The sequence below is a fragment of the Lampetra fluviatilis genome, chromosome 62, assembly GCF_964198595.1.
Source record: "Lampetra fluviatilis chromosome 62, kcLamFluv1.1, whole genome shotgun sequence".
Taxonomy (NCBI): domain Eukaryota; kingdom Metazoa; phylum Chordata; class Hyperoartia; order Petromyzontiformes; family Petromyzontidae; genus Lampetra; species Lampetra fluviatilis.
Genome location: NC_136336.1, coordinates 1,490,902 through 1,517,042, shown reverse-complemented (window position 1 = coordinate 1,517,042; position 26,141 = coordinate 1,490,902). Strand labels below are relative to the sequence as shown.

General features: G+C 51.6%; 1 protein-coding gene across 1 annotated transcript; it reads right to left on the bottom strand.

Annotated features, from left to right (window-relative positions):
• Positions 1-1,698: 1,698 nt before the first annotated feature.
• Positions 1,699-23,300, bottom strand: LOC144951382 (bone morphogenetic protein receptor type-2-like). Its single transcript, XM_078881621.1, has 11 exons — positions 23,291-23,300; positions 21,938-22,057; positions 17,514-17,633; positions 17,214-17,296; positions 15,644-15,874; positions 14,535-14,658; positions 11,853-12,016; positions 11,046-11,193; positions 9,474-9,610; positions 8,170-8,348; positions 1,699-2,137 (listed from the first exon to the last, which is right to left on the bottom strand). Exons 1-11 carry the CDS (start codon positions 23,298-23,300, stop codon positions 1,699-1,701), a joined length of 1,755 nt encoding a protein of 584 aa, XP_078737747.1.
• Between the last annotated feature and the right edge of the window lie 2,841 nt (positions 23,301-26,141).

Sequence of the window (26,141 nt, the reverse complement as noted above, 5' to 3'; positions counted from 1 at the left end):
AGTTTTAGAAAGGTTATATGCCATGATCAAAACATGTAAAGTCAACATCGGATGCAGTGGAGATGAGTTTCTTGAAGATGAGTTACTGTAAAGACAACGTGTGTGAACAAAGGCTGGACATTCTCTGACAGCGTGAGTAACGATTACAGACCAACGTGTGGCCACGGACAGCCCCTTACAGCTGACGCAGAGAGCCCGAGTGATTCAGATGTTAGCGTGGCTTTTCGGCACGTGGCTTTTCGGCACCAAGGCAGCAACCCATGGCAACTCCTGCAGGCCAGCATCCAAACGGTTCGTGGATGCAGCTGAAATCCACACGGAAGGCCAACGTGATACCCCCAAAAAGACCACGCTCATCATCATTAACCACGATCGAGCCACTGCTGGATGGAGACCCACCTTGTCACCAAGACCCCACACGCTCTCGCGACGCAATCAATGGCCATAACGTATGAGCGATTTTGTGGCAATCTTCACTTGAAAAAGTTTCCTCTTGTTCTGTAGACAGAACTTAAGTTGACCAACGCCATTGCCACGCAAGTTGCCACAGTTGGTAAATGCACATGTGTTTCTGAAGGTTGTTGGCAACATTTGCTCTAAATTTGCCCCCGTGCACCATGCCATTTTAGTCACGCGCTCTCCTCTTGTCCGCGGTAAATCCCACAATGTTCCTGCCGACACAAATAAAGAACGGTCCACACGGTACCGGTGACTCTGTCCGAGTGAAATAACTGCATCAATAACACCTCTTGTGTTTGGCTGTGTATTGGCTGCACACTCTCCACCTAGGTACACTTGATAAAAAAATAAATTTCCGCACAAATGCGCTATGTATAACGGCAGCTACCTTATACAAAAGATAAATTATAATTTCTTATTGATATTTGGGTTAGATCGCAAAAGTAAAATTCGTGTTGTAAAATGGTATCCAGCACACCAGTGTGCTGAAGCAGTAAGATTGGCATGTTTGACAACTATATGAATTGTCTTTGTCGGGTGGAGGAGGTTCACAACACAGAGTTCACTAAGGCCATCTGACCCAAAAATCTATTATAAATAATAAAAAATACACTTTAGATTTCCATGAACCTACCAAAGCTTGCCTCCAAGCACTCAAAAATAAACATTGCATTACAACAAAGGATAACATTTTAAAGAAAATAGAGAAGAGCTGTACTGAAAGCGCTGTATGAACGCAAATCTATTAAATGTCTCCGGGAGTAAATGAGCTGCGATGCAGTGTCTTGCACGTTGGTCAGACGGACCTGGCAGGTGTTCACAGATCATCCGTGTCTCGACGTGGCACGATACCAACGGAACGCCCTCGATCTGTGCGTGAACCATCTCGGAGCACGCACGCCGGTGCTAATGTCCCCCCACCCTGCTCACCACCACCACCACCTTTCATAAAGCACTCGCTTTCGGAAAATCATCGTGAGATGAAGTCGCATTGAGGTGGTATATATTTATACATTTAACCTGTTTGTTGCTGCTATACTGCTGTTGTCTAAACACGAGTGTCCAACACAGGCCTCATGGGAGTAGGAGGCCCGGGCTCCCCTGGAGCTGGGTCCGAGCTGGTCGGTCCGCGTAGGGGAATGGGCAGGCGAGCCGTGGGAAACGATACAGATGATGGAAGTACCCCGAATACCGGACCACACCTCAGTCAATACCAGGTGGGGCGGACCGCCACAGGCGTCAGTACACCGCGTACGTGTTTTGGTTGCCGTTCAGCAGGCCCATCTCGTGGAAACTCTTGCCGGACGATCCCAGGAGCCCTCCCCCCCTCCCCTCCCCGAAGTTCTCCCCCCCTTCCCTCGCGTAGATCGCGTCGCCCGCCCTCCCAGATTTCACCGCGTCATCGCCGCCCAGCAAGGTCACGGAGGCCGCGGGGTCGCGGTCGGCCGGCGTCCCGTTTGCCGGCGGCACCGGCGACGAGCCACGCTCCGCCTCCGTCCGGGAGGAGGCCGCCACGTCGGCCGTCCCCTCGCCGCCGCTCTCGCCGACGCTTCCGCGGTCGCACGCGGAGCCCCGAGGGCCCGGGCATTTGACCCGGCCGTTGGGGTCGCCGTGAGGCTCCTCGATGTAGACGCCGTCCGGGGAACGCGGCCCGTCGCGGTGCCCACGGAGCGAGTTTCTGTCGGGCGTGGGGCGAGACGACACGGTCACGGCACTGCGGAGGGGACGCAGAGAGCTCTTGGGCTTCCGGTGACGCGTGTACAGGTAAGCGGTTGTAGAAATGTGAAGATCTGTGAACCCACGCCTTCCAGGTTTCAACGCTGCAAGGTTATTTGGACCGGATATTTAGCCAATGGGATTCTGCAGGGCAGAGCGGAAGCATGCTGTCTGGCTGCAGAGTTAGTCTTAGCCAGTGCATACGACGGACAGATGTTCACTTTGAAATATATAGAGGATCCTGCACAATGCATGTGTTCACCCATGTGCCTGGTAAACTTCTGCACAATGGAACACTCAAACCGTAAACAAACAAGGTCTTCACCAACTCGATTCTATTTAGGATTTAAATAGTGCCCTTTCCAGGGTCTCGCTGTACTGCCACCCGAGAGGCCCCTTCACATTACCCAGCAAGGTGGGTGTCTCACAAACGTCATCTTGGCTCCACGAATGCTCCGCCGTACTCGGACGATTTGTGCTCTTGATCGAGAATGCTGCGGCTTACAATACCCCTCCCACCCCCTGGGAGGAGGCAAATCAACGCAGCGAGGTGACGCAGAACGGGGTGGGCGTGCACCCTGGTGAGGAGGGCAACGACACGGGGCCCTGTCCAATCCTCCCCCCCAATTCCCTTCGTAGCCTGGCGCCTGGGGTCCCCCCGGTCCACAGCTGCCTCAATACAGCTGCACCACCTGCACTCTCTGTAGCTGCACCACCTGCACCCTCTGTAGCTGCACCACCTGCACTCTTTGCAGCTGCACCACCTGCACTCTCTGTAGCTGCACCGCCTGCACACTCTCCAGCTGCACCACCTGCACACTCTGCAGCTGCACAACCTGCACTCTCTGTAGCTGCACCACCTGCACTCTCTGTAGCTGCACCACATGCACTCTCTGTAGCTGCACCACCTGCACCCTCTGTAGCTGCACAACCTGCACACTCTCCAGCTGCACCACCTGCACTCTGCAGCTGCACCACCTGCACTCTCTGCAGCTGCACCACCTGCACTCTCTGTAGCTGCACCACCTGCACTCTCTGTAGCTGCACCGCCTGCACACTCTCCAGCTGCACCACCTGCACTCTCTGTAGCTGCACCACCTGCACTCTCTGTAGCTGCACCACATGCACTCTCTGTAGCTGCACCACCTGCACCCTCTGTAGCTGCACAACCTGCACACTCTCCAGCTGCACCACCTGCACACTCTGCAGCTGCACTACCTGCACTCTCTGCAGCTGCACCACCTGCACTCTGTAGCTGCACCACCTGCACCCTCTGTAGCTGCACCACCTGCACTCTTTGCAGCTGCACCACCTGCACTCTCTGTAGCTGCACCGCCTGCACACTCTCCAGCTGCACAACCTGCACACTCTGCAGCTGCACCACCTGCACTCTCTGTAGCTGCACCACCTGCACTCTCTGTAGCTGCACCACCTGCACTGTAGCTGCACCACCTGCCCTTTCTGTAGCTGCACAACCTGCACACTCTGTAGCTGCACCACCTGCACACCCTGCAGCTGCAACACCTGCACAGTAGCTGCACCACCTGTACTCTCTGTAGCTGCACCACCTGCACACTCTGTAGCTGCACCACCTACACTCTCTGTAGCTGCACAACCTGCAATCTCTGTAGCTGCACCACCTGCACACTCTGCAGCTGCACCACCTGCACTCTCTGTAGCTGCACCACCTGCACTCTCTGTAGCTGCACCACCTGCACCCTCTGCAACTGCACCACCTGCACACTCTGTAGCTGCACCACCTGCACTCTCTGTAGCTGCACAACCTGCACTCTCTGTAGCTGCACCACCTGCACTCTCTGCAGCTGCACCACCTGCAATCTCTGTAGCTGCACCACCTGCACACTCTGCAGCTGCACAACCTGCACTCCCTGCAGCTGCACCACCTGCACTCTCTGTAGCTGCACCACCTGCACACACTGCAGCTGCACCACCTGCACTCTCTGTAGCTGCACCACTGGCACGCTCTGCAGCTGCATAACCTGCACCCTCTGTAGCTGCACCACCTGCACTCTCTGTAGCTGCACCACCTGCACTCTCTAGCTGCACCACCTGCACTCTCTGTAGCTGCACAACCTGCACTCTCTGTAGCTGCACCACCTGCACCCTCTGTAGCTGCACCAACTGCACTGTAGCTGCACCACCTACACTCTCTGTAGCTGCACAACCTGCACTATCTGTAGCTGCACCACCTGCAATCTATGTAGCTGCACCACCTGCACCTCTGTAGCTGCACAACCTGCACTGTAGCTGCACCACCTGCACTCTCTGTAGCTGCACGACCTGCACACTCTGTAGCTGCACAACCTGCACACCCTGCAGCTGCACAACCTGCACCCTCTGTAGCTGCACAACCTGCACTCTCTGTAGCTGCACCACCTGCACACTCTGCAGCTGCACAACCTGCACTCTCTGCAGCTGCACCACCTACACTCTCTGTAGCTGCACACCTGCACTCTCTGTAGCTGCACCACCTGCACTCTCTGTAGCTGCACCACCTGCACTCTCTGTAGCTGCACAACCTGCACCCTCTGCAGCTGCATCACCTGCACCCTCTGTAGCTGCACCACCTGCACTCTCTGTAGCTGCACCACCTGCACTCTCTGTAGCTGCACCACCAACACTCGCTGTAGCTGCACCACCTGCACACTCTGCAGCTGCACCACCTGCACTCTCTGTAGCTGCACCACCTGCACACTCTGCAGCTGCACAACCTGCACTCTCTGCAGCTGCACAACCTGCACTCTCTAGCTGCACCACCTGCACTCTCTGTAGCTGCACCACCTGCACTCTCTGTAGCTGCACCACCTGCACCCTCTGTAGCTGCACCACCTGCAATGTAGCTGCACCACCTGCACTCTCTGTAGCTGCACCACCTGCACTCTCTGCGGCTGCACCACCTGCACTCTCTGTAGCTGCACCACCTGCACTCTCTGTGGCTGCACAACCTGCACTCTCTGTAGCTGCACCACCTGCACTCTCTGTAGCTGCACAACCTACACACTCTGTAGCTGCACAACCTGCACACCCTGCAGCTGCACCACCTGCACCCTCTGTAGCTGCACAACCTGCACTCTCTGTAGCTGCATCACCTGCACTCTCTGTAGCTGCACCACCTGCACACACTGCAGCTGCACCACCTGCACCCTCTGTAGCTGCACCACCTGCACTCTCTGTAGCTGCACCACCTGCACTCTCTGTAGCTGCACCACCTGCACACTCTGTAGCTGCACCACCTGCACACACTGCAGCTGCACCACCTGCACTCTCTGTAGCTGCACCACCTGCACACTCTGTAGCTGCACCACCTGCACACACTGCAGCTGCACCACCTGCACTCTCTGTAGCTGCACCACTGGCACGCTCTGCAGCTGCATCACCTGCACCCTCTGTAGCTGCACCACCTGCACTCTCTGTAGCTGCACCACCTGCACTCTCTAGCTGCACCACCTGCACTCTCTGTAGCTGCACAACCTGCACTCTCTGTAGCTGCACCACCTGCACCCTCTGTAGCTGCACCAACTGCACTGTAGCTGCACCACCTACACTCTCTGTAGCTGCACAACCTGCACTATCTGTAGCTGCACCACCTGCACACTCTGTAGCTGCACCACCTGCACTCTCTATAGCTGCACCACCTGCACTCTCTGTAGCTGCACCACCTGCACAGTCTGTAGCTGCACCACCTGCAATCTCTGTAGCTGCACCACCTGCACTCTCTCCAGCTGCACCACCTGCACACTCTGCAGCTGCACCACCTGCACTCTCTGTAGCTGCACCACCTGCAATCTCTGTAGCTGCACCACCTGCACCTCTGTAGCTGCACCACCTGCACTGTAGCTGCACCACCTGCACTCTCTGTAGCTGCACCACCTGCACACTCTGTAGCTGCACAACCTGCACACCCTGCAGATGCACCACCTGCACCCTCTGTAGCTGCACAACCTGCACTCTCTGTAGCTGCACCACCTGCACACTCTGCAGCTGCACAACCTGCACCCACTGCAGCTGCACCACCTACACTCTCTGTAGCTGCACACCTGCACTCTCTGTAGCTGCACCACCTGCACTCTCTGTAGCTGCACCACCTGCACTCTCTGTAGCTGCACAACCTGCACCCTCTGCAGCTGCATCACCTGCACCCTCTGTAGCTGCACCACCTGCACTCTCTGTAGCTGCACCACCTGCACTCTCTGTAGCTGCACCACCAACACTCGCTGTAGCTGCACCACCTGCACACTCTGCAGCTGCACCACCTGCACTCTCTGTAGCTGCACCACCTGCACACTCTGCAGCTGCACAACCTGCACTCTCTGCAGCTGCACAACCTGCACTCTCTAGCTGCACCACCTGCACTCTCTGTAGCTGCACCACCTGCACTCTCTGTAGCTGCACCACCTGCACCCTCTGTAGCTGCACCACCTGCAATGTAGCTGCACCACCTGCACTCTCTGTAGCTGCACAACCTGCACTCCCTGCAGCTGCACCACCTGCACCCTCTGCGGCTGCACCACCTGCACTCTCTGTAGCTGCACCACCTGCACTCTCTGTGGCTGCACAACCTGCACTCTCTGTAGCTGCACCACCTGCACTCTCTGTAGCTGCACCACCTGCACTCTCTGCAGCTGCACCACCTGCACTCTCTGCGGCTGCACCACCTGCACTCTCTGTAGCTGCACCACCTGCACTCTCTGTGGCTGCACAACCTGCACTCTCTGTAGCTGCACCACCTGCACTCTCTGTAGCTGCACCACCTGCACACTCTGTAGCTGCACCACCTGCACACTCTGTAGCTGCACCACCTGCACTGTAGCTGCACAACCTGCACACTCTGTAGCTGCACCACCTGCGCTGTAGCTGCACCACCTGCACTCTCTGTAGCTGCACAACCTGCACACTCTGTAGTTGCACCACCTGCACACTCTGTAGCTGCACCACCTGCACACTCTGTAGTTGCACCACCTGCACACTCTGTAGCTGCACCACCTGCACACTCTGCAGCTGCACCACCTGCACACTCTGTAGTTGCACCACCTGCACACTCTGTAGCTGCACCACCTGCACTCTCTGTAGCTGCACCACCTGTACTCTCTGTAGCTGCACCACCTGCACCCTCTGTAGCTGCACCACCTGCACACTCTGCAGCTGCACCACCTGCACACTCTGCAGATGCACCACCTGCACTCGCTGCAGCTGCACCACCTGCACTCTCTGCAGCTGCACCACCTGCACACTCTGTAGGTGCACCACCTGCACACTCTGTAGCTGCACCACCTGCACTCTCTGTAGCTGCACCACCTGCACTCTCTGTAGCTGCACCACCTGCACTCTCTGTAGCTGCACCACCTGCAACTCTGTAGCTGCACCACCTGAACTCTCTGTAGCTGCACCACCTGCACTCTCCGTAGCTGCACCACCTGCACTCTCTGTAGCTGCACCGCCACTTGTTTGAGTGAAGCCTCCGACACAGCCGAAGGGTGCGATGGAAGGCCAACAAACTATGGGTCTCTGTGTGAGTCTATGGGTCTCTGTGTGAGTCTGTGGGTCTCTGTGTGAGTCTGTGAGTCTCTGCGTGAGTCTATGGGTCTCTGCGTGAGTCTATGGGCATCTGTGTGAGTCTGTGGGTCTCTGTGTGAGTCTGTGGGTCTCTGCGTGAGTCTATGGGTCTCTGTGCAAGTCTGTGGGTCTCTGTGTAAGTCTATGGGCATCTGTGTGAGTCTGTGGGTCTCTGTGTGAGTCTGTGGGTCTCTGCGTGAGTCTATGGGTCTCTGCGCAAGTCTGTGGGTCTCTGTGTAAGTCTATGGGCATCTGTGTGAGTCTGTGGGTCTCTGTGTGAGTCTGTGGGTCTCTGTGTGAGTTTATGGGTCTGTGTCTGAGTCTATATATGTTGAACGTCTTAACGCGCCGTACGTAGCCAACCGCGCGAATTTGCCGTCCCCGGCGAGTGAGGGCAACGGCCCGCACGGCAGCGCTCACATTTTGTTGTTCGTTTCCATGGTGGGGGCGGCGGTGGTGGTGTCGGTGGTGGCGGCGGGGCCCGAGGAGCAGAGGGACTGCAGCTCGGCGAGCCTCTCCTCGGCGCAGTTGGCCGTGAGACGGGCATCGGCATCATGCTCCCAGCACTCCTCGATCACCGCCTTGAGACAGGAGATCATCTGCAACAAGAGTGGACGCGCGCGCTCGAGTCATCACGGCCTAGGAGACTTGGGGGTGCCACGGTGGGTAGGAGATGTTAACTACCTCGCCTGGTCTGCAGGAGGTCGTGGGTTTAATCCCAACCATGACGCCTGCTGCTGCAGTATATTTGGAGTCTCTCTCACGATCCTCGTGGTCACGTGGATTTTTCTCCAGGTCCTCCCGTTTTTCCCTCCACATTTAGAATCACTGTCACGCGTTTAGAGTATTTCGCTACAATAAATGTCCACGTAATGATAAGCAAATTCGTTGATCTATCATTTTCTATAGCCAGGTCGCTTCTGAAAAACAGCTGTATAGCTTAGTGGGGCCTCACCTGGTAAAATCAAATAGTTTTAGTTTCAATAGTTTATAACGCCATGTGCTCACCGCCGTGCTAACCGCTTCACAATTCTTAAACTCGGAACGGGGCCCCCGCCCACAGGCCGAGAGATTCAATGTTATTTCCATCCTGCGATCAGACAACTCCTGGTGATCACACCCTTCCCTGTGAGCTCATTGCGAAACAGGCAGTCGGACAGAGACGGAGAGACGGAAAGCCAGAGAGAGAGAGAAATGGAGAAGAGAAGGAGAGATAGACTTCTGAAAAAGAGCTACATAGCTCGGTGGGCTTTACCTGGTAAAATAAAAGTAAAGTTTAGTAGATTCGTTTTTAGTTTACTGGAGCACGTGCGCTCAGCCACCATCCCAGCACTGTTGGCTCTGAAGAAGTGCGAGTACCTATACACCTTACCCCGCCACACGCGGCATGGTTGACCGTGCTAATCGGAGGTGCTAATCGCAGTGTGGATTACACACAGCAACATCGTCTCCTTCCTGCGAAAACCTGGCAGGACCCTCCTGACAAAAAGTCACGAGACTCAGCTGGGTTAAAAAATAAGACAACAATAAAAGCCGCAGAGTTTTCGAACAGAAATGCGTTTAATCTAGATTTGAAGTTTTATTTTATTTTATACCTACGTCACTTTACCGAAAGAACCGACGAGTATAGAAATGCGTTTGCCTCGCGACGACGACCATGAACGATTGGAGAGTCGTGCTTTTAAAATGTTGCAAAATGGGATAAAGAGGTGGCCGTGACTCACGAAGCTGTCGTCCCTCCATGCGTCGGGGAACCTGGGCCTCTGCCGCTCTCGCGCCACGAAGTGCTGCACGTCCTCGAAGGACGGGTGGTTGCCCAGCTCCGCCTGCAGCGCCATCTCGTAGGGTGGCGCTCGGCCCTCTGACGTGGGGAACACCGCACAGGCGTCATGACGAGGGGGGGGGGGGGTAACTGCAAGATCCGACCGTGGTCCATCCGGGGCTCGCCGAGCCGCGTTGGTTTCCGGTTGCCCAACGAATACAGCGGTGTCATATTCTTGGTTCTTTCGGTAAAGTCACATAGAAGGGAAATAATAAAATAATAAAAATAAAACATAATAAAATAATTCTCACGACGTTTCGGCCACAACACAAGCAGCCATCCTCAGGTGAAGAACAGGTCTGTCGGGAAGACAGCGTCTGAATGAAACACCCCAGGCTTGGAGCATATATTTAAGCTGGGATGGAGGGGGAAGAGCGCCTTGACAAAATAATTTGCACGTCAACAGGAATTTAGCATATTTATGGGAAATGCAGATATGGGATTAGTCACTACTTGTGAAATGCGTAGGAGGTGGGCGGGGGGTTTCAAAGTCATTATGCCCGTGCATTATGCAGGATTAGCAGCATCAAAGGGAGGGGATAGGGGTAGCATTAATAAAGGCAAGGAATGTTAATAGTATGTAGCTGCAGTAACTAAACCACCACGTAAAAAACTAAAGTATAAACTACATAGTATCATTTATACTTTAGTTTTTTACGTGGTGGTTTAGTTACTGCAGCTACGCTCCAAGCCTGGGGTGTTTCATTCAGACGCTGTCTTCCCGACAGACCTGTTCTTCACCTGAGGATGGCTGCTTGCGTTGTGGCCGAAACGTGAGAATAATTGTATAATGTTTTATTTTTATTATTTTATTATTTCCCTTCTACGTGACTTTACCGAAAGAACCAAGAAGATGAATCCCTGCAGTCACGAAAGAAGCTTTACATCGAGACGTCATTACAGTTGTTACATTCTTAGCTATCGTCGAGCGCTTCTTAAAATGCGTTTCCTCGAGTAATCGGCAGCAGGGCGATTATATTGAAACATCATTTTCATGGTTGCAATTGCTACCGGACATCTGTGAGAAAGAGCTTCATAGCTCATCAGATTCCTCCAGCCTAAATAAAGATGCTGATTCTGATATTGTATTACTTTGCATGCAACTGCCAGCATGGTCATGAACATCATAGCGAGGTTGTAAGGACTGGACCGACTGGAGGCCTGCCAGCCTCTGCTGAGTGAACTGCAGTCGAAGGACCTCTCGGTCATCTTTATTTGTGCAGGAAGTGCAGCAAAGCGCCGATATCATGATCACATCGTCAATTGTAATATCGTATCGTGGGAATTGATGGCGCAGCAACACTGGTATTTACTCTTGGCAGGGGCCTCATCTGAACGGCGGATCGGAGTCTCGGGTACCGGTGGCCACACATAAGTGAGCCATGCGTAGGGCGTGGGTGGGCCACACGTGAGCCACACGCGGGCCGCACGTGGGCCATGGGTGGGCCACATGCGGACCGCGCGTGCGTCTCACCGGGGAAGAGGTTGCGGCACCGCATGAAGATCTCCCAGTAGACGAGGCCCAGCGAGTAGACGTCCACCTGCTTGAGCGCCGTCTCGTAGTCCGTGAGGTCGATGGCCCCGTCCAGCACCTCCGGGGCCATATAGCGGAACGTCCCCACCTGAACGTACGCGTGGCCGCCGCGCACGCACACACGCACACACAGACAAAAGGCGAAGATCCCCCGTGTAGCTATAGAGGCTGTTGGGGCGAGGGCTGTTCGCGAGCGCCCATGACGGGCGGCGTGGCGCGCGTGGGAGCGGTGCTTTTTTAGTTTGTTCTTCCCCCCGCACCCTCCGATTAGCCTGGCTGGCTACATACGGTGCGATGTTCAACATTCGTACAAACGTAACAAAAACAATAATCAGAGTTCCGGGGGATGGACAGCAGTTATTCACTGCTCCGCAGGACTTTATTTGGCGATACGTTCATTGGGCGTGTGTAAAGTTACTTTGCCTTGCAGTGTAGGTTCAGTGCTCTCCCCATTCCCTTTCTCCTTCTCCCCCGTCCCCTCTCCGCCCTCCCCCCCATCCCTTCCATCTCCTCACTTTTGTTCTTCTTCCCTCATCCTATCCGTGCTCCCCACTCGCGGTCCCCACCTGGGTGGGGTTTGTGCTCTGTGCACTCCTTCCCCCACACCTCCGATTAGCACGGTTGGCTGCGTGCGGTGCGAAAGAAGTTCAACATACACACATGTAGAAAAAACCCACAATAATAATAATGGAGTTAAGCCACAGAAGTGCGCGGAGGAGCAGCTGCCATCCTGCGATGCGGCCGCACCTCGCAGATGGTGGAGGTGTCGTCGTCCCCGCCGCGCTGGACTGGCGAGCGTCGCGTCAGCTTCATGGCGAGGCCCAGGTCACTGAGCACGCAGCTGTGGTCCGCGCGCACCAGCACGTTCCGGCTGTTCAAGTCCCGATGCGCGATCGCGGGCTTGTACTGGTCTGACGGGGGCGGCAGAGTGGGGGAATTGCGATCGTTAAAACGACCCTTTGAAATGAAAGTAAATAAAAAGTGGATTAACAAAAAATCAATCCCCGCTCCCGATCGCGTTCCATTCAGTGGCAGTGGCGGTTGACGAGATGATGGCCGTTTTCTGTTGGGAAATCTGCAGAGAGCAGTGCATCGCTTTGTGTCAGTAAATGTCTCGGCAAGACGACGTCACAGAACGAATTGTGAACATCACTTCACTCGGCCTTCCCCTCTGCACGCTTGCAGAGAACACTTTTTGGTGGCTTGCAGAGCTGCGTGTCGCATGTTAAACCATTGAGAATATTGAATAATTATTTGTATTGCAGGAGGAATCCGATGAGGGGCACGGGGTCAGAACGCTACAACAACAAACGATACAAAACACGGTAGGGAGTGCAAAGTGTAGGAAAGGTAAACAAATCACAAAAAAAAACACAAATAAAATTTGTGTTTCTACCTTATGAAAATTATAATACGTTTTACCCTATTATTCTTGGTTCTTTCGGTAAAGTCACGTAGAAGGGAAAAACAAAAATAAAATAATAAAAATAAAACAATAAAATTATCATGACGTTTTGATTGCAACACAAGCAATCAACATCAAGTGTGAAAACCACAGCACTTTTTAAAAAAATTCTTGCTGTGGTTTTCATACCTGATGATGATTGCTTGTGTTGCAATCGAAACGTCGTGAGAATTTTATTGTTTTATTATTATTATATTGTTTTTTTCCCTTCTACGTGACTTTACCGAAAGAACCAAGAATATGAATCCCTGCAGTCACGAAAGCTTTAAATCGAAGTTTTTACCCTTTCTGGAAATCAAACAAGAGGTGTTAAGATGTCCAAACATGAAATAGGTAACAGTTTTTGCGAGGAATCAGTCTGCATTAACCACACCCAGTACTTGTGGTGAACATGCAAACAAACATGCTCTGATAATGTAATGTATGATGCATTGGCTTTGAAACTGATTGGCCTACACCAGAGACTACCTTCTTTGGGGCCTTGTCTCACAGTGTCAGACCAGAGAACTTCAAAAGTGAAGAGTACAAAGACAATGCACTATCAGAGCATTTATAGCTTGGGGTGAGCAGCTACATCATGGGATACCTTGTTTGCCAATATCATATTTTGATACTGGCAGGACAGGTCCCATGATATTTTCATCTTACCAGGTAAAGTCCACTGAGCTATACCCTTTGGTTATTTCGGTAAAGTCACGTAGGTAGAAAAATAATAGATCACGACGTTTCGATCGCAACACAAGCAATCGCCATCAGGTGGGACAACCACAGCAAGACAAAACTGCTGAAGTAGGCGAGAGATCTGCCGTGGCACGAGGTTATATAGTAGGCCTCGGCAGTTGGGGGGAGGAGGCAGGGGGAGAGAGGGGGTGGGGGGGCAGGGAGAGAGAGGGGGTGGGGCAGAAAGTGGACCCCGCGGCAGGACCGGATCAATTGAGTAGAGATCGGAGAGATACACAGAGTCGGAGATAACAGCTGACATAGGCAGGTAGGATGAAAACATCACAGTCAGTTAAGACTTTACCTGGTTAATCACGTGCTTCCACTGAGCTATTAACTTATTTTTAGAAGCAACCGGGGCACAAATGATAGCTCAACAAAGTAGGTTATCACGTGAAAATTTATAGCAGCAAAATAATCTAAACGCATGTTTCTCAATTTATTTGAGTGTTAAATTACTGAAAATAAATCCCATTATACATTATTTCTCTTGTGCAGTCACTGGTGGCCGTGCTGAGACCATCAACTCGAGAGTCTGGTTACATCACGGGCAGCGGAAACCCAGTATGAACCCAGTATGAACCCAGTATGAACCCAGTATGAACCCAGTATGAACCCAGCATCTAAGCGGGTTTTCATGAATAATATTTACAGCGAACTGTCAATCCGCCTGCTGGATACACACCTCCCCATGCATGCCGTGTTGGTCGCGTAGATTTTTCTCTAGGTCCGTCCGGTTTTTCCCTCCACATTTAGAATGAACGTCACACATTCCAAGTATTTGGCTGCTATAAATGTCCACGTGATGATAATCCCACTTCGTTGAGCGATCATTTGCAATAGCCAGGTCACTTCAGAAAAAATGGTTGTATAGCTCAGTGGGGCCTTACCCGGTAAAATAAAATCGTTTTAGTTTCAACAGTTTATAACGCAATGCGCTCACCGCCGTGCTTCACGATTCTTCAATTCGGAATGGGGCCCCCGCCCACAGGCCGAGAGATGCAATGTTATTTCCATTCTGCGATCAAACAACTCCCGGTGATCACACCCTTCCCCTTCCCTGTGAGCTCATCACGAAGCCGCGAGTCGGACAGAGAGAGAGAGAGAAAGATGGAGAAACAGAGAGAAAGAGAGACAGAGAGACGGAGAGAGACGGAGAGAGACAGAGAGAGACAGAGAGACACAGAGAGACAGAGAGAGACAGAGAGAGACAGAGAATGCGCCGCTCGCGCCGGGATGCAAACCGTAGTCGCCGTTCTTGACGATCTCCGAGTGGAGGTAGGAGAGCCCCCGGGTGAGCGAATGCGCCAGGCGGCACGAGCATTCCCACTCGCTCGCGTTGTTCATCAGGAAGTTGCTCAGCGAGCCCTGCGGGGCGGCAGAACGCGCCTGGGGTCACGCGCGGAGGGCGACGAGGGGAGCGGCGCGACACGGAGCCACGGCACAGTGGGGGGAGGGGGGCGGCATGAGAGTTTAAAACTCTTCAATCTTGATTTGAAGCTTTCGTGACTGCAGGAATCCATACTCTTTGGTTCTTTCGGTAAAGTCACGTAGGTAGAAATAAAATAAAATTTGCCTGATGACGACCGCTTGTGTTGCGATCGAAACGTCGTGATTTATTTTATTTTAAACCATTGTTTATGTTACCAGGTGAGCTCCACTCAGCTGCTGCTTAGCTCTTTTTCAGAAGCGGCCTGGCCATCACAAATGGCAGCTCGGCAAAGTGGCCGATGTCGTGATGTGACAATGTGTCGCAGCCAAATGCGTTACGCGCAACGTTGATTCTAAATGTGGAGGGAAATACCGGAGGACACGGAGAAAAATCCACGCGACCACGGGGAGAACACGGATGGGCATTGCTCAGTCACCCCACGCCCCATCGTTGTCACTGTTATATTGGTACGGTTCGCACCTCCAATTAGCACGATTGGCTATGCACGGTGCGAAAGAAGTTCAATGTACACACGCACTCTATTACTATCATCATCATTATAACTCCGCTTGTTTACTCGGGAGAGCCTCACTGCCACAGCAAAACACTCATGCATGACGGCTAAGGCGAAAACACTTCAACTGCCGAGCATCAAGGTGAATTCTAGATTTAAAGTTTTCGTGACAGCAAGGATCCATACTCTGCATCCCTCCTCCCTGGCTCTTACCCTTTATAATCGCTTGTCACATACAGCTCTCTCTGCCCACTACAGTAAAATGTTTTTGCTGGGGTTCCACCTGATGACGGAAGCTTGTGTTGCCTCCGAAACGTCGTGATTTAGTTATTTTTTTAAATTTTATTTCATCAAGGTGAAACCCACAATTCCAGTGGTGGTGTTACTCACGTGCCGATGGGACTCACGTGCTGGTAGTACTCCATGACGACGAGGAACTCGGGCCGGCCGTCAGGGCCGCTGCGCTCCTCAGCGGCGATGAAGCGCGTGATGTTGCCGTGCGCGACCAGCGGCAGGCGGTAGATCTCGCGCTCGTTCAGGAAGTTCTGCCGGTTCTCCAGCGACGTCACCTTCACTGCCACCGTGCACTCGTCCAGCACGCCCTTCCACACCGCGCCGTAGCGCCCGCGACCTATTTGCTGTGCGCCACAGGCGCGGGGGGTGGGCGAGGTGGAGGGAGGGGACGGCAGGGGGTGACGGTTACGAGAAATTCGTGCGAATCGACAAGACGGACCCTCTGTTCGCCCTTTTAGCCGTGGCGGCGGTGGCTGTGGTGGCTCCGCTGCTGTGGAGGCAGCAGCTGCGATGGTTGGTGGATCACCGCACACGCAGAGATGGATGTCGAGGATGAGGCCATACCCTAGCTCGCCACGAGAAGGCAGTGCAACAGATGTGGATGGACTACACATGTTCCTGTCGATACAGGATATAATGTTTTCCCCTCGCAAATGTGGGTTTTATCCCAGTGCTCCGGTTCCCGCCCGCGTTTAAACATTACATTGGGCACCAACACCTTCATACGTAGAGGACAGCAGAGCTTGGGCAATTTTTGGTGCAGTGGGTCCATCTTGTGGCCGCTTTTCTGCCCACCCGTGGTTTCCGTGCCCCTCTGAGCGAGCGAGTGACTGCCGTGCAGCGCCGCGGCACGAGCTCAAGTCGTCACGAGGACTATCCTGGTGTGGTGCGTGGAGCTGGCAGGGCGCTGGGCTGGCGCCGCTGACATGCTGGTCTCAAATCCAGGTTCAGCCGCCCGCTGTTAAGCCGTCTCTCGAGGGGAGTGAGTTAATGGTCTCCGCACGGTGGGAACAAAAACCCGGCACGTTCAATTTGGTCCTGAAGCTGATTTGTCTAAATTCCAAGTTCGACAATTTAAAATATCTGTTTTGACTGTCACGAAACAAACTTTTCTCTCTGTCGCCATGGCCAGGTTGGTGGGAAAGTGGGAAAGTGCTGCCACATCCTGAAGTGGCCAGGAGGTGGCAGCACTGCCGCACCCCCACTATGGGTTCTCTATAAAAGAGTTTTTTTGGGTTAGATCGCTGTAAATGTATAAATGTGTCGTTAAACCCGCCACCACCCGACACAGCCAATTAATACGGTTCGTCACGTAAACAGAACATTCCAATGCATCACTAGTACAGCACACCGGTGTGTTGGAGAGCCAAGCCTCAACATTTACAATCTGAGTACGACGTTTCGCCAGTAATTACAACTAGCTTCATCAGGCGACAGCCAGATTTGTGAAGTCCATGGGATCTGTTAACTCTATGGGTTCCGCACCCCTATGGGATCTGTTAACTCTATGGGTTAGACACTTCTATGAGCTCCATTCGCTACGTGTTGATGTTGAAATTCTTTCGCACGGTACGTAGCCAACCGCGCTATTCTGAGGTGCGGGGGAAGAACAACAAACTAAACGCACAAAGCAGTTCTCAAGAAATTAGTGTTCAATCTCACAGACATACATAAGTTCCGCACCTCTATGAGCATGAGTTTGTTGGTGTCGATGCTGGGATAAGGCTGGGCTTCTGCTGCTCTTCCCCTCTTCCTCTTCCACTGCTCTGCGGGGGTGACACGCACGGCCGTGGTCATGCACGGCACCGGACCAGCCGAGCGCACCGCATCGGCTACGTACGGTGCGAAAGAAGGTCAACACACACACAAGTGCACCGCTCTCTCCAAAACGCCATCGTCTCCGTAAACAGCCGCGGTCAGGAGCGGGCATTTCTTTTAAACTTTAATTTCGATGGGATGTCGTGAAGATGAACGGGCACTCACTGTGGCCCTGGCGCAGTGCGTAGAGCAGCGCGGCGAGCAGCGTGGCGGCGGCGGTGAGCGACACGAGCACCACCACCATGGCATGGCCGCCCGGGGCCGCCGGCGCCGGCGTCACCTCTTCTGCAGCAGCGCACGCAGCGAGCACGCACTCTCATCACTCTACGTTCACTCTGACACTCTCACTCCGCTCTCAATGACACTCCACTCACACTCCACTCACACTCCACTCTCGCTCACACTCAGCTCTCAATGACACTCCACTCACACTCCACTCTCGCTCACACTCCACTCTCGCTCAGCTCTCACTGATACTCCACTCACACTCCACTCACACTCCCCTCACACTCCACTCACACTCCGCTCTCACTCACACTCCACTCACACTCCACTCTCGCTCAGCTCTCACTGATACTCCACTCACACTCCACTCACACTCCCCTCACACTCCACTCACACTCCGCTCTCACTCACACTCCACTCACACTCCACTCTCGCTCAGCTCTCACTGATACTCCACTCACACTCCACTCACACTCCCCTCACACTCCCCTCACACTCCACTCACACTCCACTCACACTGACACTCCACTCACACTCCACTCTCGCTCCGCTCTCACTAACAATCACTCCGGCTCTCGCTCACACTCCTGTCATGCACGCTACACACCTCACTCAGATTCCACTCACTCCTCTCGGCTCACTCTGCCGTTTACTCACACGCGGGGTTACCATGCACGGGGGACACGCACGAGAGCTGCAGCCCTCTCGGTGTCAGGGCCATGACGAGCAAACGGGTTCTGTTCTTAATTGCAATTTGTATTTTATTTTACCAGGTAAGGCCCACTGAGCGGTATATATCTTATTTAGAAGCGACCTGGCTATGACGAATGATAGCTCAACGAAGTGGCTCATCATCTTGACTTAACACTTTAGTGACTGCAGGAATTCATATTCTTTGGTTCTTTCGGTAAAGTCACGTAGATGGAAAAAAATAAGAATAAAAATAAAGTGAATAAAATTCATAAAAATTAAAAAACACTAATGTAGACTGTAGCCTGGTTCTTAATCGGAGTGAGTGTACTGGCTGCATCTGTCTTAGACCATGAAATTCACCATGGAGGTAGAAAATTATGCCATGCTACCTTTATTGGATGTCTTAATAAAAAAGAGACCAGATGACTCAATGAGCCATTCTGTCTACAGGAAAGTAACCCATACTGACGCATACCTAAAACTTGATTCCCACCACCATCCATTCCAGAAGAATTCCCTCATCAAAACGCTACACCATAGAGCTCAATGTATCTCCGACATGAACACCTAACCAGTGAACTCTAACACGTACACCAAGCTCTCAAGGTGAATGGATATTCTGACTACACAAGCAGCAAGGCCATCACCCCAACCGTGAGGAAGGAGCCATCTGAGGATCCAATCAAAACCATCACCTTGCCATACATAGCAGGGGTAACCAAAACTATTTCCAAAATCATGAACAAACACAAGATCCAGGTCTGATTTAACACAGTCTCTAAAATGCGTGATCTGATTCCATCTGTGAAGGACAAGATTCCTGACATGCAATACCCCGGCGTCTACAAACTAAGCTGTATCTGCGGCAACAGTTACATTGGGGAAACTCAGCGACATGTCTCGGACTGTGTTCGTGAGCATAAGGCAGATTTGAAACACGGTAGGACCAATACTTCTGCCGTGGCTGATCATTACTCTAATGGGGCTGGCTCATACGAAATTGATTTCTCTAAGACGATGGTACTTTGCAAGCCTACTGGCTATCAACAAAGATTCGTTCATGAAGCCATCCATATATACAGACACAGACACAATTTCAACCAAGAGGATGGTTATAAACTCAGCAATCATTTGAAAGATGTCATAAACCACTTTGGGTCATGACTTGATTTGTGTTTTATTGTCAACCTCTACCGTCAGAAGTGTGGTTGTGTGTGGAGCGAGGTGCCATGATTGCCTGGCGGCCCTTTGATTGGTGTAGACCCACTGCCGGTTAGGGCTGAACGATTTGCGGAAAATATCAAATTGTGATTTTTCTGACAGATATTGCAACTGCGATTTGATTTGCGATAAAAAAATTAATTCAAGCTTCAGTTGAACATTGACTGTGTAATAGATTTAAAACATGTGATGGAGCATTACCATATGATATCATCAAAATATGAACTGCTCTATATATTCTAATGCAAGGATGATAACTTAAAATATATGAATTGCTTCCAACATCTATTTATTTTAAAAAAATAATTGAAATAGAACAATCAAACATAGAACAATTGTTAAGTTAAATAAATAAAGTTAAAATAAAAAATTCCAATAAGAAAGTAATAGGACTTTTAAAATCGCAAAAATCGCAACCTTTACGATTTGCTAATCGCATTGTTTCAAATTGCGATTTCGATTTGAAATCGATTATTCGTTCAGCCCTAATGCTGGTGTCGTTGTTTTCTCCTACATTAACATAAGCTGCCCCGCCCATGCTGCTGACACACTTGGGCTACGCCCATCTCTAAACCTTTATAAACAGTTTGCCTTTAGAGGCTAACCCCCCTTTTCCTGATGACGACCACTTGTGTTGCGATCGAAACGTAGTTTTTTTCTAATTCAACATTATAGACTGCCAGGTTAAGAACCAGGCTACAGTCTACATTACAGACTGCCAGTACACTCACAAAACTTAATAACCAGGCTACAGTCTACATTGTAGACTGCCAGTACACTCACTCAGGTTAAGAACCAGGCCTTAGTCTACATTCTTTTTGTTTATTATTTTAGTTTTATTATTTTTATTTTCATTAACTTTATTTCGCATTATTCTTTTCCTATCTACGTGTGGGAATTTAAAGCGATGTTAACTCTAAACTTGGAGGGAAAACACAAAGGAGCCGGAGAAAATCCACGCTACCACGGGGAGAGAGACACGCAAACTCCACATTTACAGCAGGTATCACAGGATCGGGATCGAACCCATGAGTCCGGTATAACAAGCGAGCGAGATAAGATCTCGCCTTTGTGCTGCCCAGCCTGCCCCATCCCTAACGCAGCCCCTCACACACAGCACAGTTCCGTGCTGAACCGGGCCGAATGCGGATTCTTGCGATTGTGCGCAGAGCTCCTCGCTGTAACGCACGCCGCAGCGGCGTGCCACTTGTGCGCACGGTTCAGCTCAACTTGGTTATGTTTTTTTAGTTCGCAGTTATCAATTCCAAAATCCACAGCATTCAATTCCGGCGAGAGTGCTGGGGGAGGAACGATCGTGTGTGTGCGTGGGAGAAGTGCGCGTGTGTGGCGCCGTTATTCCGAGAGCCCCTTGGGCTGCCACGTCTGTGAGCGAGCGATCGAGTAAACAATCGAGCACGCGATTGAGGATGCGATCGATCGAGCGATCGGGCGAGCGATCGAGCGAGCGATCGAGTGCGAGGGTCGTCGCTCACAGCGCTCGCTCCGCGTTGTGTTTGTTGGTCGACAGCCGCGGCAATGAAACTCGAGCTGGGAAACGATACGACTCGGAGCTGTGTTTACATTCGACTCCGCAAAAGTAAACGACTCCAGCGCAGCCTCGGCGAAAAGCGTCGACGTAGCAGCAGCAGCCGCTGCAGCAGCAGCGGCTGCTGCTGCAGCTGCTGTTACTGCTGCTGCTGCAGCTGCTGCTACTGCTGCGGCTGCTGCTGCGGCTGCTGCTGCAGCTGCTGCTGCGGCTGCTGCTGCTGCGCGGTTCAGCGGTTGCGTTGTACCGAGTTGAAGCTGCAATGGACCCCGCCGCTCTAAACCAACAATCGCCTCTTTTTTTATTATTATTCCACGCTTTTATTTAACTCACTCCGTCTGTTGTCGTATCCTTAAAGCATCTTATAACTCAATTTTTACCCACTTCCCAATGTGCTCTCGACTGCAAACTTGGTATATTTATGTCATCCTGATGACAAGACTATATTCTATCATAAAAAATATATATATTTTAAACATTTTACACGCTTTTATTTAAATCACTCTGTCCGTTGTCGTATCCTCAAATCTTGTAACTCTATTTCAACCGTCTTTCCAATGTCGTATCGACTGCAAGCTTGGTATAGGTATGTCATACTGATGACAATACTATATTCTATCATTAAACATGAAAAAAAAATATTTTTCAACAATCTTTTTTACGGGTCTAATTGTCCACGCTCAACTCACGTTGCCTGTACATCACCACGCTCGCTAACGCTATAGCAAGCTGCGGGGCCACTGCCTGGAGTCGTGGAGTTCTGCCATTACGAGTACGGTTCATTTCATTAAAGCGTGTTAAAAAAAAAAAAGTATTTTTTAATATTTTATTCTTTATTTCAGTTCGCCCGTCGGCGCAAGGTCACGAGACGCATGGGTCCACTCGGACCCCCCCCACCCCCCACCTGTGGGCGCCAGGGTGGCGGTGGCGACGTTGCAGAGGTCCTCGCTGCAGCAGCAGAACAGCGTGAAGTCGACGCTGCACGTTTTGCTGTCGCAACCGTTGCTGCTCTTCATGAAGCACCCTGCCGTAGCGCGCACGCATGCACAAGGAGTCCTCAGTGTGGCTTGCATGTCGGAAGGGGCACAATCAGTCACTACAAGTGCACACACGTGGGGGACGCGCGCACTCACAAACACACAAAGACACACGAACAAGACGAAGACAAAGATCCCCCGTGTAGCCTTAACAGACTATAATGGTAGGTTTTTACCCTTTTAACTGGTACAAAACTGACACCTTTATTCAAGGCATCATGTTTGCAATGACCACAACACAAGTAGTCAATAAGCAAACAAAAAGAAGCAACTCTGATAAGGATAATAATATGCACTGTCCTTGAAGTTGATTGGCCCACACCCGAGACGGCTTTCTTTAGAGCCTAGTCCCCATTGGTGTAGGGCCAGATGACACCAGAAGGCGTACAACTCAAAAACAGTGCAATATCAGAGTATTGAGAGTTCGGGGTGAACATTTACACTATGAGATCTCTTTTACCAGTGGCAAAATATAATGGTAGGTTTTTACCCTTTTAACTGGTACAAAACTGACACCTTTATTCAAGGCATCATGTTTGCAATGACCACAACACAAGTAGTCAATAAGCAAACAAAAAGAAGCAACTCTGATAAGGATAATAATATGCACTGTCCTTGAATAAAGGTGTCAGTTTTGTACCAGTTAAAAGGGTAAAAACCTACCATTATATTTTGCCACTGGTAAAAGAGATCTCATAGTGTAAATGTTCACCCTTAACAGACTGTTGGGCAAGTGCTGTCATCGAGCACCTTTGAAGGCCGGTACGGCACACGAGGGGGTGGGTGGCCAACACCACGCCCGGCCGCCTTTGTCTCCCCAGTGGTGGTTTTCAACACATCGCACCAGGTACCCATTTGAGGCTGAGTCGACCTAGGGGAGCCCTAGGACCGGTTAAAATAATCGTCACCGGTGTCGACCGCGAGCAGGAATCGAACTCGGCTCACTCCTGCGCGTGGACCCGCGAAGCGAAACCGACCCGGAGACAATTCAGGCTGCCGTCTAAGACGGCGTTCGAGTCAACCCGACCCCCAAAACACGGAAACTCGGGGTGCCGGGAAGAGTGCGCAGGGGAGGAGTGGGACGGGGCTGGGAGAGGGCAGAGAGAGGGGAGGGAGAGGGCTGGGAGAGGGGTGCTGGAGCTCGAGATCCGTGGCGGCTCGGGGGTCAGGGAGCGTCACGCCCGGCAGTGACCCCGCCCGGCAGTGACCCCGCCCGGCACCTCGCGCCATCCCCACGGCCCCATCTCAACTCGCACTGCAACTCCGCACAGCGGTGTGCGCGTGCATGCGGGTGGTACGGGTGCGCGCGGGAGACGCGCGCGTGTTGTCGTCGGCGCCGAGGGCACCGCGTGGCTGGCGCGACGACGAAGCGCGGGACGCGATTCAGTTTCTCGCCCTCTCGGGAGAGGGGGGGGGGGCTCTGAAAGGAATCGCCGTTGTTTTTTTTCTTCCCCAGAGTAAGAACGACATTCCCAGAAGCAGAAGAAGACGGCACGGCGATGGGGGGGGGGCGCGATCTGATCACGGCTGCGAGTCCCCCCCCCACCACCCGGTGGTGTCCTGCGATTGGCTGTCGAACCCAAACACGCGAAGCGACGCGCAGGAAAAGCGGCTTCCGACTCTCACGCACGGTGCCGCTGAAACGCTCTGAATTTGAACGGTCACACGCGCGCCCCCGCCGACACTCTCTTGGCAAAGATTTAAAATTATATTTATATTTAGAATCACTTCGATCCATCGGCCGCGGACGAAGGCCTCCTCCGCCCAGGCCGTCGGCGTCGCTCGCGGCCGATTTCGTTGCTCCATCTCACGCGGCGGACGTCCTCTCGGCGCGGCGTGCTTCCGCTCCCGAGGAGCGTTCGGCCCGAGCCACCTTCATCTTTCTCATAAGTTCATTAAAACTGCAGCCCCCCTGTCGATCCACTGCTGGATGGAGGGCTCGTCCCTCCGCGTCAGCCGTGGAAGGTCGCGTGACCATACTTCGCCACCAGATTGGTCAGTGCCGGGTTCGGACATCGCTCTGCCCTGACGTTAGCCGTGGCCAGGGATCGAACGAGGGTAGCCAGGTTCGGGGCTACGGTGCCGCACGAGCCATAGTTAATCGAGTGACGAAGAGTTAACTGTGCATACGAATTTAATAAAGACGTGTAGATTATTATTGTGACTATGCTTGTTTACTCAGGAAAGCTTCACTGAGTCTCAAGACTCAGTTTTAGGAGGGTCCTGCCAGGTTTTCGCAGCAGGGGGTGTGATATGTGTTGAACTTCTTTCGCACCGTACATAACCAACCGTGCTAATCGGAGGTGCCGAGGAAGGACAACAAAATAAACACAAAAAGTGGTTCTTAAGAAATGAGTTTTCAATCGGAACGATGATTTGAAAGTGCGTGGCTCCAGTGGCTTCCTATTATCGGTGCTCGATGGCCAGCCAAAAGCCGCTGCTGCGAGGATGACCGCAGTTCCCGTGATGATGGTTTCTGCTCCTTGAGATCAGCGGCCAGGTATTGTGGGTCATTTGTGCAAAGCACTTTGTGTACAATCAGTGCGACCTTATAACAGCGTATTCCTTTGGCAACCGGAAGCCAATGCACCTCAGGGAGCAGTGGACGGACTACGGTGTTGGATCTTGCAGTGCCCGTCACGGGGTGGGATACGGAGAGCGTTGCACGTGACACGTGTTTCTGCGTGTTCACACAACGCCGGTAAGCGTGGAGAAATAAAACCCAACCGGAGGCTGGAAGAAACGTCATTTGTTTAAATGCGCAATTACGTAATTCACTTAGCAGGGGACGCGCGGCCGGACTTGCGCAGAAAGGCAACGGACCCTTACTCGACGGGGCCAATATTAGAAAGCGCCATGGGAACGTGGAGTTTCCACCGCTGGCTCAGGGCCGCGTTCAGGAGACGGGTGCCGCGTCACTTCCCGCAGGATCGCTGGACTTTGACCACGGATACCGCGATGTGCGAGCTAAACGAGTGGCGCGCGCACGAGGCATCGATCAAAATACTCCCCTTCAATGTTGACGGCCGCCCAATAACTGCATCTGGGATGATGGCGGTGGCGATGATGATCATCATTGATGATGATGATGGTCAATGATTGATGATGATGATGATCATCAATGATTGATGATGATCATCATGATTGATGATGATGATCATCATTGATGATCATCATCATCATTGATGATGATGATGGTCAATGATTGATGATGATGATGATCATCATTGATGATGATGATCATCATCGTGATTGATGATGATCATCACGGTTGATGATTATGATTATTATGATTGATGATGATGATCATCATGATTGATGATGATGATCATCATGATTGACGATGATGATAATCATGATGAGTGATGATGATGATCATCATGATTGACGATGATGATCATCATTGATGATGATCATCGTGATTGATGATGATGATGATCATCATGATTGATGATGATGATGATCATGATGATTGACGATGATGATGATCATCATGATTGACGATGATGATCATCATTGATGATGATCATCGTGATTGATGATGATGATGATGATCATCATGATTGATGATGATGATGATCATGATGATTGACGATGATGATGATCATCATGATTGACGATGATGATCATCATTGATGATGATCATCGTGATTGATGATGATGATGATCATCATGATTGATGATGATGATGATCATGATGATTGATGATGATGATCATCATGATTGACGATGATGATCATCATGATTGACGATGATGATCATCATGATTGACGATGATGATCATCATGATTGACGATGATGATCATCATGATTGACGATGATGATCATCATGATTGATGATGATGATGATCATCATGATTGATGATGATGATGATCATCATGATTGACGATGATGATGATCATCATGATTGATGATGATGATCATCATTGATGATGATCATCGTGATTGATGATGATGATGATCATCATGATTGATGATGATGATGATCATCATGATTGACGATGATGATGATCATCATGATTGATGATGATGATCATCATTGATGATGATCATCATGATTGATGACGATG

Coding starts and splice junctions, on each gene's coding strand:
- LOC144951382 (XM_078881621.1), bottom strand. Junction 17,297..17,513: donor CGCACTGCGCCAGGGCCACA/GTGAGTGCCCGT, acceptor TCACCCCCGCAG/AGCAGTGGAAGAGGAAGAGG. Junction 9,611..11,045: donor GTGCCGCAACCTCTTCCCCG/GTGAGACGCACG, acceptor TCCCCACGTCAG/AGGGCCGAGCGCCACCCTAC.